The 12,738-nt window shown below is 36.2% G+C and overlaps 7 protein-coding genes across 13 annotated transcripts in view; 4 read left to right on the plus strand and 3 right to left on the minus strand.

The window, feature by feature from the left end:
- Positions 1-116: 116 nt before the first annotated feature.
- On the minus strand, positions 117-1,653 carry LOC117780574 (MOB kinase activator-like 3). Of its 2 annotated transcripts, none has more exons than XM_034617154.1 (6): positions 1,522-1,653; positions 1,235-1,385; positions 1,013-1,136; positions 851-954; positions 460-575; positions 117-400 (listed from the first exon to the last, which is right to left on the minus strand). In XM_034617154.1, exons 1-6 carry the CDS (start codon positions 1,561-1,563, stop codon positions 281-283), a joined length of 657 nt encoding a protein of 218 aa, XP_034473045.1. In that variant the 5' UTR covers positions 1,564-1,653; the 3' UTR covers positions 117-280. The 2 variants fall into 2 exon arrangements, with proteins under 2 accessions (XP_034473045.1, XP_034473044.1); XM_034617153.1 differs by having other exon boundaries at positions 1,516-1,629.
- A 399-nt stretch (positions 1,654-2,052) lies between these two features.
- LOC117780792 (double-strand-break repair protein rad21-like protein 1) lies at positions 2,053-5,047 on the plus strand. Its single transcript, XM_034617450.1, has 2 exons — positions 2,053-4,708; positions 4,776-5,047. Exon 1 carries the CDS (start codon positions 2,151-2,153, stop codon positions 4,326-4,328), a length of 2,178 nt encoding a protein of 725 aa, XP_034473341.1. The 5' UTR covers positions 2,053-2,150; the 3' UTR covers positions 4,329-4,708; positions 4,776-5,047.
- On the minus strand, positions 5,026-6,083 carry LOC117780793 (probable transcriptional regulatory protein BQ11790). 3 transcript variants are annotated; one of them, XM_034617451.1, is made up of 4 exons: positions 5,621-6,083; positions 5,380-5,545; positions 5,226-5,321; positions 5,026-5,168 (listed from the first exon to the last, which is right to left on the minus strand). In XM_034617451.1, exons 1-4 carry the CDS (start codon positions 6,061-6,063, stop codon positions 5,064-5,066), a joined length of 810 nt encoding a protein of 269 aa, XP_034473342.1. In that variant the 5' UTR covers positions 6,064-6,083; the 3' UTR covers positions 5,026-5,063. The 3 variants fall into 3 exon arrangements, with proteins under 3 accessions (XP_034473342.1, XP_034473344.1, XP_034473343.1); XM_034617453.1 differs by having other exon boundaries at positions 5,380-5,562; positions 5,621-5,760; XM_034617452.1 differs by lacking the exons at positions 5,026-5,168; positions 5,226-5,321 and having other exon boundaries at positions 5,474-5,562.
- A 173-nt stretch (positions 6,084-6,256) lies between these two features.
- Positions 6,257-7,607, minus strand: LOC117780693 (zinc finger protein 501-like). The gene has a single exon (XM_034617322.1). The coding sequence runs from the start codon at positions 7,549-7,551 to the stop codon at positions 6,526-6,528; it is 1,026 nt and encodes a 341-aa protein (XP_034473213.1). The 5' UTR covers positions 7,552-7,607; the 3' UTR covers positions 6,257-6,525.
- Positions 7,608-8,064: 457 nt separating this feature from the next.
- On the plus strand, positions 8,065-11,075 carry LOC117781021. Of its 3 annotated transcripts, none has more exons than XM_034617730.1 (4): positions 8,065-8,143; positions 8,854-9,058; positions 9,119-9,242; positions 10,871-11,075. In XM_034617730.1, exons 2-4 carry the CDS (start codon positions 8,871-8,873, stop codon positions 10,955-10,957), a joined length of 399 nt encoding a protein of 132 aa, XP_034473621.1. In that variant the 5' UTR covers positions 8,065-8,143; positions 8,854-8,870; the 3' UTR covers positions 10,958-11,075. The 3 variants fall into 3 exon arrangements, with proteins under 3 accessions (XP_034473621.1, XP_034473623.1, XP_034473622.1); XM_034617732.1 differs by lacking the exon at positions 10,871-11,075 and adding an exon at positions 10,077-10,738; XM_034617731.1 differs by having other exon boundaries at positions 8,076-8,093.
- Positions 11,076-11,330: 255 nt separating this feature from the next.
- Positions 11,331-11,741, plus strand: LOC117781225 (proline-rich proteoglycan 2). The gene has a single exon (XM_034617979.1). The coding sequence runs from the start codon at positions 11,331-11,333 to the stop codon at positions 11,739-11,741; it is 411 nt and encodes a 136-aa protein (XP_034473870.1).
- Positions 11,742-12,478: 737 nt separating this feature from the next.
- The window catches only part of LOC117782071 (bone morphogenetic protein receptor type-1B), a 58,119-nt gene continuing 57,859 nt past the window's right edge, over positions 12,479-12,738 (plus strand). For both annotated transcript variants that reach the window (XR_004617225.1, XM_034619009.1), the window contains exon 1: positions 12,479-12,607. Coding sequence is in view for 1 of the 2 variants with exons in the window: in XM_034619009.1 (XP_034474900.1) it covers positions 12,544-12,607 (64 nt within the window). In the remaining variant the exon portion in view is untranslated. The remainder of the gene's footprint in view (positions 12,608-12,738) is intronic.

The raw sequence follows: 12,738 nt of genomic DNA on the forward strand, positions 1-12,738 counted from the left end.
AGATGCTAAAAATAATTATTCTGAGTAGGCTATTGAAATAGCGAATCAATACAACAAATACAACTCTTCTATAAAAAACTATCTCCAATAAAAAAAAAAACACAGTTATTACAAGCTTTACAGTAAATTGGCGTTTCTTTCTGTTTAATTGTGTACTTTTTGACAAAACAGTCTTATAACTAACACACATTCATACATATAATTATTATTTATTAAAATCATCCTATAATTATGACTTTGGAGATTCAGAGCTTAAAAAAAGCTTTCTAAATAAACTTTCTTAATCTTTACAGATTCTGGACGTCATTTCGTGAAGTGGTTCCAATTCCTTGCCAGATATCAGTTCAAACTCTTGCACGAAATAATAGAAATGCTTATAGCAAGCATTTACATGCGCTTCCTGTAATTAAATCTAAAATTATTTTCCATTTACATAATTTTTTTTTTTTTAATACTTACAGCGCCAATAGTGACAATTCGGTCAAAATGATGGATATAGACGTGCACGAAGACGCGAAACAAACGTGTGAGAATTTTTCGACTGAGCGAGATAAACGTTTTTGGGAAAGGAACATCTAAGGCAAAGAAAAGGAAATAACCATATATAGTTAATATAGATAGAATTAGCATTATATAAAAAATAGATAGCTATCCCAACGTACAAATGGTACAAATGCTAAACTCTAATATTATGTTTATCTCTCCAGTCCATTAACAGTTATATATCTCAGATAAGTTGTGGTCACAATATGATTAAAGGTTTCTAATAGAAACTACACATCTATTGCTAAACTCTGCTTTAACTGGTATTACATTTATATGTATTAATCGGCTTATTATTTTGTCCTACCAGTGGAAACGGGAAATACAGCTTCATTATTGATTTGCGTCTCAATCCAGTCCATTAAGAGCTCTATATATTTCTGTGCAGGCAGTGCAGTGGGTTTCTTATACCTGAAATGGAATAGTTTCGATTAAAATCTATTCAAGACGACTAAAGACAATCACTTACGTATCTCCATCTGCCCATAAGTACTCATATCGAGAGCCTCCAGACATTGTTGGGCACGTCGTCTCATTGCAGTACTCAGATACAGTGCCGTAAATAAGATTGATGCGGTTGAAAAAGTCAACAACTGTAAGTGGATTCAACAATAAATTATATAAAAATATTCATTCATACATGCTCACATACATGTAGGTATATTTATTATGTTTGCAAATTAGTACTCACCATGCACCGCCAACCAATCGTTCATATTCTCGCCTTCCGGTAATCGGACGACTTGACGCAAATTGATGCCAGATTGCAAACTAGCCTGGGCCTGCTTATGTAGTGAATATCGTATTGTCCCAGCAGTGAATTTCTTATTTGGCCTAAATGTCTGCAAAAGCAATAATTTAAGTATAAATAATGCATCAAACTTTGACATTCAGCGATAAGAACTAATGCATGTTTGTATTTACAAACAAACACTTGCTTGCTAAGACACTGATACATTTTTATATACATACACACACCTTTCCCTTCTGAAAGAAATCTAGAAACCCATTAAGGGCCATTTTCGTATATTTTATTTATTTAAACAAGCACTTTTATTCTTAAGAAATATTGAAATCCTTAGCATATCGATATGGCACAGCTGATTTACAAATGTAATTTAAGGGCTGCCCACTTGCTTTAATAGGCATGTCGCAACAGAAAACGGGCTGGCAGGCCTGGGTCACGGATGCAAGCCCATATTGTGATCAATTGCCAAAATGGGCTTAAATCTGAAACTTTAATAATTTTAAAGCTAAAATTTTAAAAATTATGCATTCATAAAAAAGTTCGATTTTGTTTTATCTAATTTCGAATTAAAAATTTTCATTAAATTGTTTATTTTTTGCCAAATTATTGCTTAAACACTAAACGATATTTAAATTGCGCGCCAATTTAGATTGTGACCACAGTGACTGATAGTGTGACCGCCAGTGGCAGTCGGAATAGAAAATACCAAAACAAAATACTGGCAATAACATAATATATATCGATAGGCGCTTATCGGTAATTAATGCAAACATCGATGTCGCCATGTTGTTTAATAAGTTGTGCATCTCTGTTTTGTTTGTGTATTAAAGAAAAATAAGATTTATTTTTACAAAATAAAATGTTTTACGAACACATAATATTGGCCAAAAAGGGGCCATTAGCCAGAATTTGGTTAGCCGCACATTGGGACAAGAAAATAACAAAAGCGCACGTATTTGAAACAAATATAGAAAAATCAGTGGAGGGCATTTTACAGCCCAAAGTGAAATTGGCGCTTCGAACATCGGGACATTTATTGCTCGGTGTAGTGCGAATATATTCGAGAAAAGCAAAGTATCTGTTAGCCGATTGCAATGAGGCGTTTGTTAAAATCAAAATGGCATTCCGGCCGGGAATGGTGGATCTACCAGAAGGCCATAGGGAAGCCAACGTTAATGCGATTACATTGCCAGAAGTGTTTCACGATTTCGACACAGCGCTGCCTGAGCTGAACGATATTGATATTGAGGCGCAGTTCTCGGTGAATCAATCCCGAGCCGATGAGATAACAATGCGCGAGGATTATGGCAGCTTATCGCTGTCGCTGCAGGATGATGGCTTTGGGGATATTGGATTTGAGGCGGACACGCCTGAAATGATTCGTGGCCCATTGTCGGCCAATATGAATGATCAGCTGTTTGATGACGACGTTCTGGCAAATGTGGAGTCAAGCGATCCAAATATCCGCTTAACACAGTCCGAAATGACCAGTGATCGTCTGGATGGCGACGGTTTTGGCGATTCCTTTGGACAGCCGGCACTATTCGAGGATGATTTGTTTGGCGAGCCGCCGCAAGCAACAGCCGTAAGCATCAATAAAGAGGTGGACGAAGTTAACAATCCCCCTGACTATTCAGATGATGATGGCATCGACAACTTCAATAACGCCCCATCGCCGGCGTCCTCCTGTGCCAACTCCGTGGCAGATGAGAAGGAGGATAATTTTCAGCCAAAGGAGCACAATTTCAATGAGGACGTCAACGCATGTGACGCTGATCCAGCATTGAACGACCTAACTTTGGTACAGAACGACGACGAGGGATTCGCACTGGCGCCCATTGATGCAACCACTTACAGAGGTGCCACCAAAGCCAAGCGTAAGCGGAAACTCATAATTGATGAGATCAAGAATATATCGGGAGAGGAGATGAAGGCGCAACTGGCGGATACTTCGGATATACTCACTACCCTGGATCTAGCGCCGCCAACAAAGAGATTAATGTACTGGAAGGAGACGGGCGGTGTGGAAAAGCTTTTCGCTCTACCATCCCGCACGATTCCCGCCCGAGTCCTTCTCAATAACTATAACCGGCAACTGCTGTCACACTCGACGCCTCTGGAGGACTTCTCGAATATCGCCCCCATTGATGTGCTGGCATTGGAACTGTATACCCAGGAAGGCGAGAGCTCGCTGATAATAGTGAATAAAAAGGGACGCAAGCGTAAGAATGATGCAACGGCCAATCCAGTTGTTGAACCAGCTGCCGATAATACGCTTACCCAGAGCCTGGCAGCTCCCGAGATGATCCGTGAACAGGACAAGTCCTTGGGACTCTCGCTTGTTTCCCTCGACAGCGTGGCAAAGGAGCAGGACAGCATTGTGCCACAGCCGGATGCAGCCATATTCGATAAAATGCAAAGTCCATTGTTATCATTCAATGACATGGATAACTTTTCAAATCTGAACGAGGTGCCGCTGACGCCACGAGATGGTCATCTTGATATGGGCGATGATTTCCACCACGGCGATCTAACACCAGCGGGCTTGGATCACGGACAAATGACACCTCATCATGCCGGAATTGGAGACATCGATTGTATACCAAATCTGCCGCCCGATCAAGTCAGCTCCATACTCAATGAAACCGAGGATCCAACAATCACCGACGCCAACAACTTTAATAAGACATGCGAAATCTCAACGGATTGGAACGATTATGATTTCCCGCCATCGGTGGGTCTACAAAATGTTCCCGCAGACGAACAAATGGAAAATGAGACGGACGAACAGTTTGAGGAGCGAGTGCTGAACAAGAGAGCGGCACAATTGTTCCTCGATGTTAGAGTGCATTTCAATAACAACGATCATTTGACACTATCCCAGTTAACAGTACGAAACTCAAGGAAACAGGCCGCACAAAAGTTCTATTCCCTTCTTGTCCTGAAAAAGTTCAAGGCCTTAAATATAACACAACCCGCGCCCTATGCCGACATTACAGTAACTCGTGGTCCTCTCTTTGATAATCCCAAATTGTAAACGCTGCAGCTGCGTGATTTATTACCACAATTATATTATATAATTTTTTTTACAATTAAACACTATGTGTGCGCGTACCAATAGTATAATATATAAATTTTTTAAATTAAGTCATTGAGAGAATGTTTTGATTTTTTCAATGCGATTATGTTTAATTTAAAAAAAGTATTGCTGTATTTATTTAATAATATGTTAAATGACAAAGCAAATAATTTAACAAAAAAAAAATCATGTTCAGTAAATTAGAATTTATATGTAAAACATTGTCTGCTAATATTAATTGGCTAATTATTGTTTTTGTAACCAAATATAAGACAAAACACACCCAGTTTCTTAGATGGACGAGGATTTGGGCTACTTAAGGATGAACTCCACAGACTGTGAGTATTGACAATTACAATGGTACTGATTGAAACAAAGGCTAACAAGAATTTCTATATTTTTCAGATGGGCTGGATCTACATTTGGGAACTTCAACTTCAGTAACCATTAAAAGCAACACAGCACGTAACTGTACCGCCTTGTGAACAGCATTTGACAAAGAGTTTTTGTAGCAATACATTTTGTTCCATTAGCAGTAGGTCCACACATACAACAAATTAAAATAGTTTTTAAATTTTATTATACAAAAAGCATCATCACAACATCTCAAAAAAACACATAACAGCTGTAATTTGGATTATAGAAATTATGTATGTACAATAAACGATAAAATATTTGAAATGCAGCCTTTATTCATTCCACATTGTCATAGATATCTTCCATGCCCTGCACATCTCGTAGCTTTTGCAGAAATACATTATATATCTTTTGTTCCTCTGCACTAAGTTGTATGAGGTTCTGAAATAAGAATTGGATATTACTAAATATTAAAGTCTGTTCAATACACAATCTTACATTTGGTGTAAACATGTGTTCGCTATTTTCTATGGAGTATCCGTTCTGGGATAACGTCTTCGTCAGGCCACTCAGATGAGCTGGAGTGCAGATAAACTGGAAATTGAAAATGGAAAAATGTAAAAAAAATTGAAATACTACAAATATTACTTACATTTACCGCTCCACTTTCGGCATCAACAACTTCCACTTCTTCGGCTCCAAACTGTATGGCATCCTCGGTGGCCTTCTCTTCCAAATTGTCTTTATTCGAAGTTTCGCAACGGGTTTCAATTAGGCCAAAATCTTCAAACATATGGCCAACATCCACGAGCACACCGCTGCAAGAGTTATTTACCTTGAGTTGCGTTTAAAGGTTGTTAATACGATTCTGGCTCTGTTATAGCTCAACTTACCCAGACTTCTTGATCATTGCCGTTGCATCCATTTTAACTCCGGCCAGATTATCCGTATATATGCTGCAAATCATATAGACATTCCGTTTGAATCGGATGTCCAGTCGATGTTTCTTTAATTGCGCCTTGTTGCCCTGACATTTTTTTATCGTATTTTGTATTGTTCCAATTGGCATGTTTTTCTTCAATGCATTATCTATCTCTGATCGGAGTAACGAATTCACAGCCGGGTCCGCCGATTTGCCCTCCTGCACGGCCAAACGAATTTGCCTAGCTATTTTTGTGAATAGTGCGGCCCGCAGTCCATCTTTTTGGGCCTTTATATGCTTTATGTTTGCCCATTTGGAATGGCCGGCCATGCCACGCACCGTACACTCATTATTAACATTAAACTTAACGTTTTTAAGTGCAATTCGGCTAAGGTGTCGTAACATTTCGAGCATGAAAACTGTATTAGCCAGTGTTGCCAGCTTTAGAGGAAAAATAGCAGATTCTCGCTGGAAAGCATTATTGCGAGCAATATAGCTATATATATTTACAATAGCTAGATTGTCGGTGTAAATGGCCAGAGCTAACTAAAAAATACATGGGGATTGAAACGAGTTGTCACACGTTTGGTTTAAAAAAAAACAATCCTTTTAATTTTGCCATTATCACCTTTACTTAATCTGGTTCTGTACATTATTATTTTATTAAACAATTGTTAAACAGATAAATTTGCACGCTCGCCACTTTTAAAAACCGCATGCAACGAGTTAATCGTTACTGTTATCGTTACTTTACAAATCGAAATGCTAGGGTTGTCAGCGCTTGCGATATATTTATATCTTTTAATACATGGCGCGCAATTCTAATTGAATTTAAGAAGTTATTTATTTTATGCAACACAGAAAGAATGATTTTCTTTAAGCTGATAAGATTTTAGGAGAATGAACTCTGTTGTGCCTTAACAGACTTCCACGAATGTAAAAGTCCTTTGGACAGTGTGCACATTTGTAGGGACGATGGCCAGAATGCAGTAAGATGTGATTTTGTAGCGTTTCCTTGCGGGAAAAAGCCTTCGGACACTGTGGGCACTTGTGTGGCCGCTCGCCTGTGTGAATACGACTGTGATTATGAAGACTAGCATTATTGATAAAGTCCTTTGGGCAGTGGGGACACTTGTAGGGTCTTTCGCCGGTGTGCACCCGTAAATGCGTCTGGAGGCAGCCACTCTGGATAAAGGCCTTCGGGCAGTGCGGACACTTGAAGGGACGTTCGCCAGAATGAATGCGTTCATGTGACTGCAGATTCGAGCGGTTATTAAAGGCTCTTGGACATTGACGACATTTATATGGATGCTCCCCTTTATGAAGACGGACGTGATCCTCCAGACTTTTGCGCTGGGCAAAAGCTTTCGAACAGTGGGGACAGTTGTATGGACGTTCACCAGAATGCACGAGGATATGTCTTTTAAGATGTGCGCTGCGAAGAAACACCTTGCCACAGGAGTCACACAGATGTCTCTTCTGCTCTGAAGAAGTCAGTTCACCACTTGACCCGCTTCTGCATCTGGGATCTTCATCACGAACAGCATAATTTACTTCTGCTTGCGGAATGTCTTCCATTTCCTTAGGTTGTGCTTTTATGCCACATTCCGCAATTGGCCAGTGCTCGGAATAATCTTCTGCTTTCTCCGATTCCTCAAGCAGCTGGCAAAAGAATTGATGGCTCTCTTTGCATCTGCGCTTGAATCTAAATGCATTTTGAGCATCAAGAACGCAGGACAGACAAATCTGCTTGGGAAATTGATCATCACGGTTTATTTGAGAAGCGACGCACTCGTTCAACATCTCTGCCAGGCTCGGTTCTTCCTCCTGCTGGTGGTGCTCGTCAAATATATCGATAAGGTTGACAGAGGTGTTCGTGCAGGCACGGCAAACCTGTTCCATACTTAACTCAGTTTTGCAAAGGTAAACTTAATTTTATTTATTTTGAAGCGTTTTTGTTTGTTTAAAATCACTGTTGCCAACATAGCTATTTTATAGCTAGTTCTGGCAATTTTCAGAGTTGCAGTTTGAAATTTGAATTACCTATTTACATGTAGCAGTGTGGCCGCACACGACCAATAACGCCTTCTAATTAATTAATACTGTTTCAGTATTAAGTAGTTTTCAGATGTTCTGGTATCGATTATTATTATCGTTGACTTAAAATTGTAGCATTATTTAAATTTTCAAGTTCAATAAATTTGTAATATACATTAAAGTAAATAAATAAAAAACAATTAAGATTATTCTTTACATTAAAGTTGTGCTATAAGCACTACTCTTTCTTTATGCATGAGTGTACGTGTGTGCAACAATGAATTATTTCTTTTGAATGGACAAGAAACCGGTTTTTGAAAAACACAACAAATGTAAATTGCGATTGTCTTTAGACCTTAAGAGCTTTTTCTATGCACAGCTTTTGGTTGTATTGGCAAGCGTGACATGTAAGACTTGGCTTAAAGCAACAGTTTAAGTTAGTTTGGAGTTGTGAAAAGTGCGTTTTCCCCCGTTTCTATTTATTTATATTTGTTCATTGCAATCTGTAAATATAATTGGCTGCATGTATTATCTACAAGTGTGTTTATAAAATTCTTATGGATATTACGAAATTATCATACACGCTGAAATTAAGTTTTCTTATATGTGTGTGTGTGTGTGTTTGTGTGTGTGTGTACACGTCTTAGCCGTGTCTTAAATATTTACTGTCGAGACACTAGCACATCAAGGTTGAAGGTGTCTTTTTTCTAACACTTCACCTTGCAAAACTAACGAGACATGTAATTTATGACATCATGACTAAATCTTCTTTTTAATTGCATAAGTGAACTTTCGATCCTAATAAGGAACTACTTATGAAGTGGACACCTGTTTTTTTGTGTGGGTGAAGATGTTGAAACTCACTCAGCTTCAAATATCGATGAGGTCATGATAATAACTGTTTACTTTTTTGATTTAAACAAAGAAACCGGGAACAAAAGGCTATAGTTTGCACATTTACATACATTTCAGTATAAAAAGCTTTACGAAAAGTTTAAAATTAACTTTAGAAGCTAACGAGAATCATAAGAATTAATTTCTACAGTTTACAAATAGAATCGTATTAGACTACATGAAATGAAATTTAATATAAAACCTCGGAATACTTTTCTATAAAAAACTTTGATTATAACTAACAAGTTAATTATTTAAATCAACAAATTACAGATTACTCTTAAATCAACATGAAAAGCACACTATTTGCGATATGTGTTTTTGCCACACTTTTGTGTAGCACTTGGGCTACATATGGGGATAAAGCGATACTCAAGGAAAAGGATATGATGAGGAAAATAGTATTCGATAAAAAAACGCCAGATGTATTTTATTGCCCAATGCAGAAACCTTCATCAATGAGCAAAATTATTGTCACGTAATTATATTGATGTTTTATTTTTAATTATTAAATATTTATTATCTGGAATTTGTATAGAGCACGACCATTGCACAAATTGTGTGAATACGAGGGAAATCCATTGCCACCTGAATATAAATCCGACTGTTATTTGGATATTGATGAATCGGATTATGCATGCAAGGAGAAATACCGCATTATGGTAAGTTTACACAACATTATTAACTAACTTTCTATACTTAAATTGGTGGGACTCGTGGAATAAGGAAAGTGCGCTAGTGCGCAATGATTGTATAATTAACTATTGCCACGGACGGATGCCCATGAAAACAACGAAGAAATATTTGAGTGTTTTTATAAAGTTTTAGTTAAAACCAAATTTCACCAACTAAGATTTAAAACCAATAGACTTTTACTAATTTGGTTCGAATTTTGCTTTTTAATCGATTTCACTAATGCAAAGTGTAGCATACTTTTTGGATCTTTAAAAATAATTATTTTGAGACTGATTTTATGAATTTTACGGCTTGAGATTGGAAACTCGTTCTTAAGGTTATTTCGAAAAATTAAAGGTTGAGCTAAAATATATATTTTTATAATTCGAGTTCAACTAACAATTTTTACTCTAAAATACTGTTAATACTACCCAATTTAAATAATTAATTAACAATAATAAATTTTCGTAATGCTAGTATTCAAGCCAATTCCGAATGCCCAGAACAACTTGTCTTTTTAAGACTGATTAATAATTGGACTTCGGAACATGTCTTACTTAAGCATTTGTATTTAATTGGGAATAGCTTTTTAATCTCCAATATTGCAAGAGCTAATTAATACTTTGGTTATGTACATATGGCACGTAAGTAATTGACATATACCTACACCCTATATTGTTTATTTTCACTTACGCTTTCTTGTTAATAGGGGGCACCAATAGATTTAGATGTAATTATAACAATAGTTAATAAGATTTTTATAGAGATATCACAAAACCCACACAGAATGTAGCCTAATACTGAGTTTTATTTAATTACAGAAACGTTTCGCCAAAGACGAACCCTAGTAAAATAAACACAAAAACAACACAACCAATTTTAACACCCTATTGAAAACAATTGAAACAGCAACAAAATACATAAATAATGTACATTATCATACGCACCCTTCGCTGGCAGCTTTAAGTAATTGGATCACACGACTAAATACCGCAAAACTTGCTGTACTTACAAAATACATATACATATGCAAATATACATATACCTTTGATCACATTTACCATACGTAATACCACTAAAAATATAACAAAGTAAATATATATGAACAATGTAAGGTAACTAAATATTCAATTATGCTTTCTGTTCAGTTTATACTTAAATGTATATTAGGCCTTATAATTTTTACATTAACTTTTCAGGTATATATTCAGCATACTTTTTAACTCTCCATAAAATGCTATTTACATTTTAGAGAATTTAAATCGAAAAGAAATACAAATTTCATTGTACGATTTTTAACGTATGTAAAATCCGTTATAGTGGGAAAGCTTTGAATATTTAGTGCGTTGGGGTAAAGTAATGCAATCCGATTTGATGATGATACAAGGACAATATGGTACTAGCCTTGATTTGTTTACCATATATTTTTGTATCTCTCTACATGGTTTTGGGGTATCAGAATAAAAAGTTATATTTTTGAATACATTTCGCCTTTCATTAAGAATTTTAAAATTAATCAGTGTAAGTATAAAACGTTAAGTATTTTGTTTACTCTTCTCTATTCCATTAGTAATTTTTATTCTGTTTTCATTTTCATTTTATTACATTGATTTAGATGCGAAAATTTCCACCAGGCAGTGAAGAGCCGTTCAACGGCGCCCGTCTCAAGCGGTTCATGAATTTTGATAAACTTTCCAACTGAAACCGATGGTATTACATGGACGAGAGCTGTTTTTAAAAAATAATCACAAAGTTATACTGTTTTCGATTAACGTACCAAATTTGTCTAACATATTAAAGATTTAACACATTTAAATTTAGTTTATATTTCTTGGAATAATATTTAAAATTTTCCATAAACAACATACTGCCAACTTTAGAGGTAATTATGTATTTACCATTTATATATATACTTGGGTACGTATTTGTGATGCTTATCATTGAAGAGAATATTTTACGTCTTCAATTTAGAATCTCGCATTAGGCATATAAGTAATCTCATCTCACGCTACACGATTAGTACGATTTGTGCATTTATTGACTTTATACTACAATTTGTCTGTCTGTAAAGCAAGATGAATAAATTCCTGGTGCTGGCTGGCATCCTTCTGCTGGTTGTGGCAAATGTCCTGGCGGACAGTAATAGCGAGAGTGACAGTGATAGTGACAGTCATAGCAACGAGAAAAGTGGAGAATCGGAAAATTCGGGCGACAAGCATAAGCACAAACATAATAAACATAACAATCCAGTGTATCCGTATTATCCTCCACAACACGGTGCTCCTCAATATCCCTATCCATATCCCTACAACCAGTACCAGCAACCACCACTACTTTATGGACCTCCACCTGCCTATCTTCCTAATCAGCCACCTCTGCCGACCTATGCTCCCGTTGATCCGCTAGGTTCAAGTGTCATCAATCATTCACTTCAAGTAAACAAAGAGTACAAGGAGAACTTTGACGTGGATTCAAATAGTATATAAAATGTTAAATGCAATAAAATATCTGTTTTGCGAGCTCATCTTTAATAATATGTTTACAAATATCTGTCTCCTTGCATTTACTAAAGCAAAACAATATAATCTTTCTCAAGAAATCAAACAAACCAGACATTGTTTTTGATAAGGTTATGCAGTCTTTTTCACATGCATAAGATTCTCTTTTTAGGTGAAATTTAAAAAAAAAAATCCGCGTATAAGCAATCAAAATAAGAGGTCGCACTCAAAGAATTACACTGAAATTGACTCTGGTATTTTTGAGCTTAATTCTAATCAGAATGTATGGAATATTGTACATTTCTAGCTATAAAATTTATTTTGGTATCAAAAAATATAACGATTATTTTTCGTACGCGACAAGCCAATGGTATCTTTTTTTTGTGTAGCAAGGCTGCCACACGTTTCAACAAAAAAGTCGTCCACATCGGCCGGATCGATAAATGGTCTCGGCGCGCAATTTAAATAAGATTGTGTTTTTAGTTTATTCATCTATAATTTAGCTGTAAACAAACTCTTTAATAAAATTTTTTAAGAAAGTTTAAAGCTTGTATAATATATTATATTCAAAGCTTAGGATAAAGCCCAAAAAGATCCTTTTGAAAAAAGGAGCTAATGTAAATAATGATCTAGATCCATTTTTAAGATTGCCAGACGTTAAAATAATTGGTAACTTTTTTCTGTCAGATGGCAGCCTATTTCAAAAGACAGAAGAGAAAAAGTTTTGTTGTTGCAGCCAAAAACAAAAAAACATTTGGAGATTGTTTGTTTGTGTACAATTTATGTTAAAATGTGCAAAACAAGTGTTTTATTAAGTTGTGTTGTGCTTGTGTTTTTTGCACAAATACCAAGTGGTGAGTGCTAAAGGCGTACGGGAAAATAATTGACATTTGTGTTTTGTTTTGTTGCGTGTTGAACATGTGTGTGTTTGTAGGGATTTCTATACATGTGTATGTGCGTGCGGTTTGTTTTGTTATTCGATGCG

The sequence above is a fragment of the Drosophila innubila genome (assembly GCF_004354385.1).
Source record: "Drosophila innubila isolate TH190305 chromosome 2L unlocalized genomic scaffold, UK_Dinn_1.0 4_B_2L, whole genome shotgun sequence".
Classification (NCBI taxonomy): Eukaryota; Metazoa; Arthropoda; class Insecta; order Diptera; family Drosophilidae; genus Drosophila; species Drosophila innubila.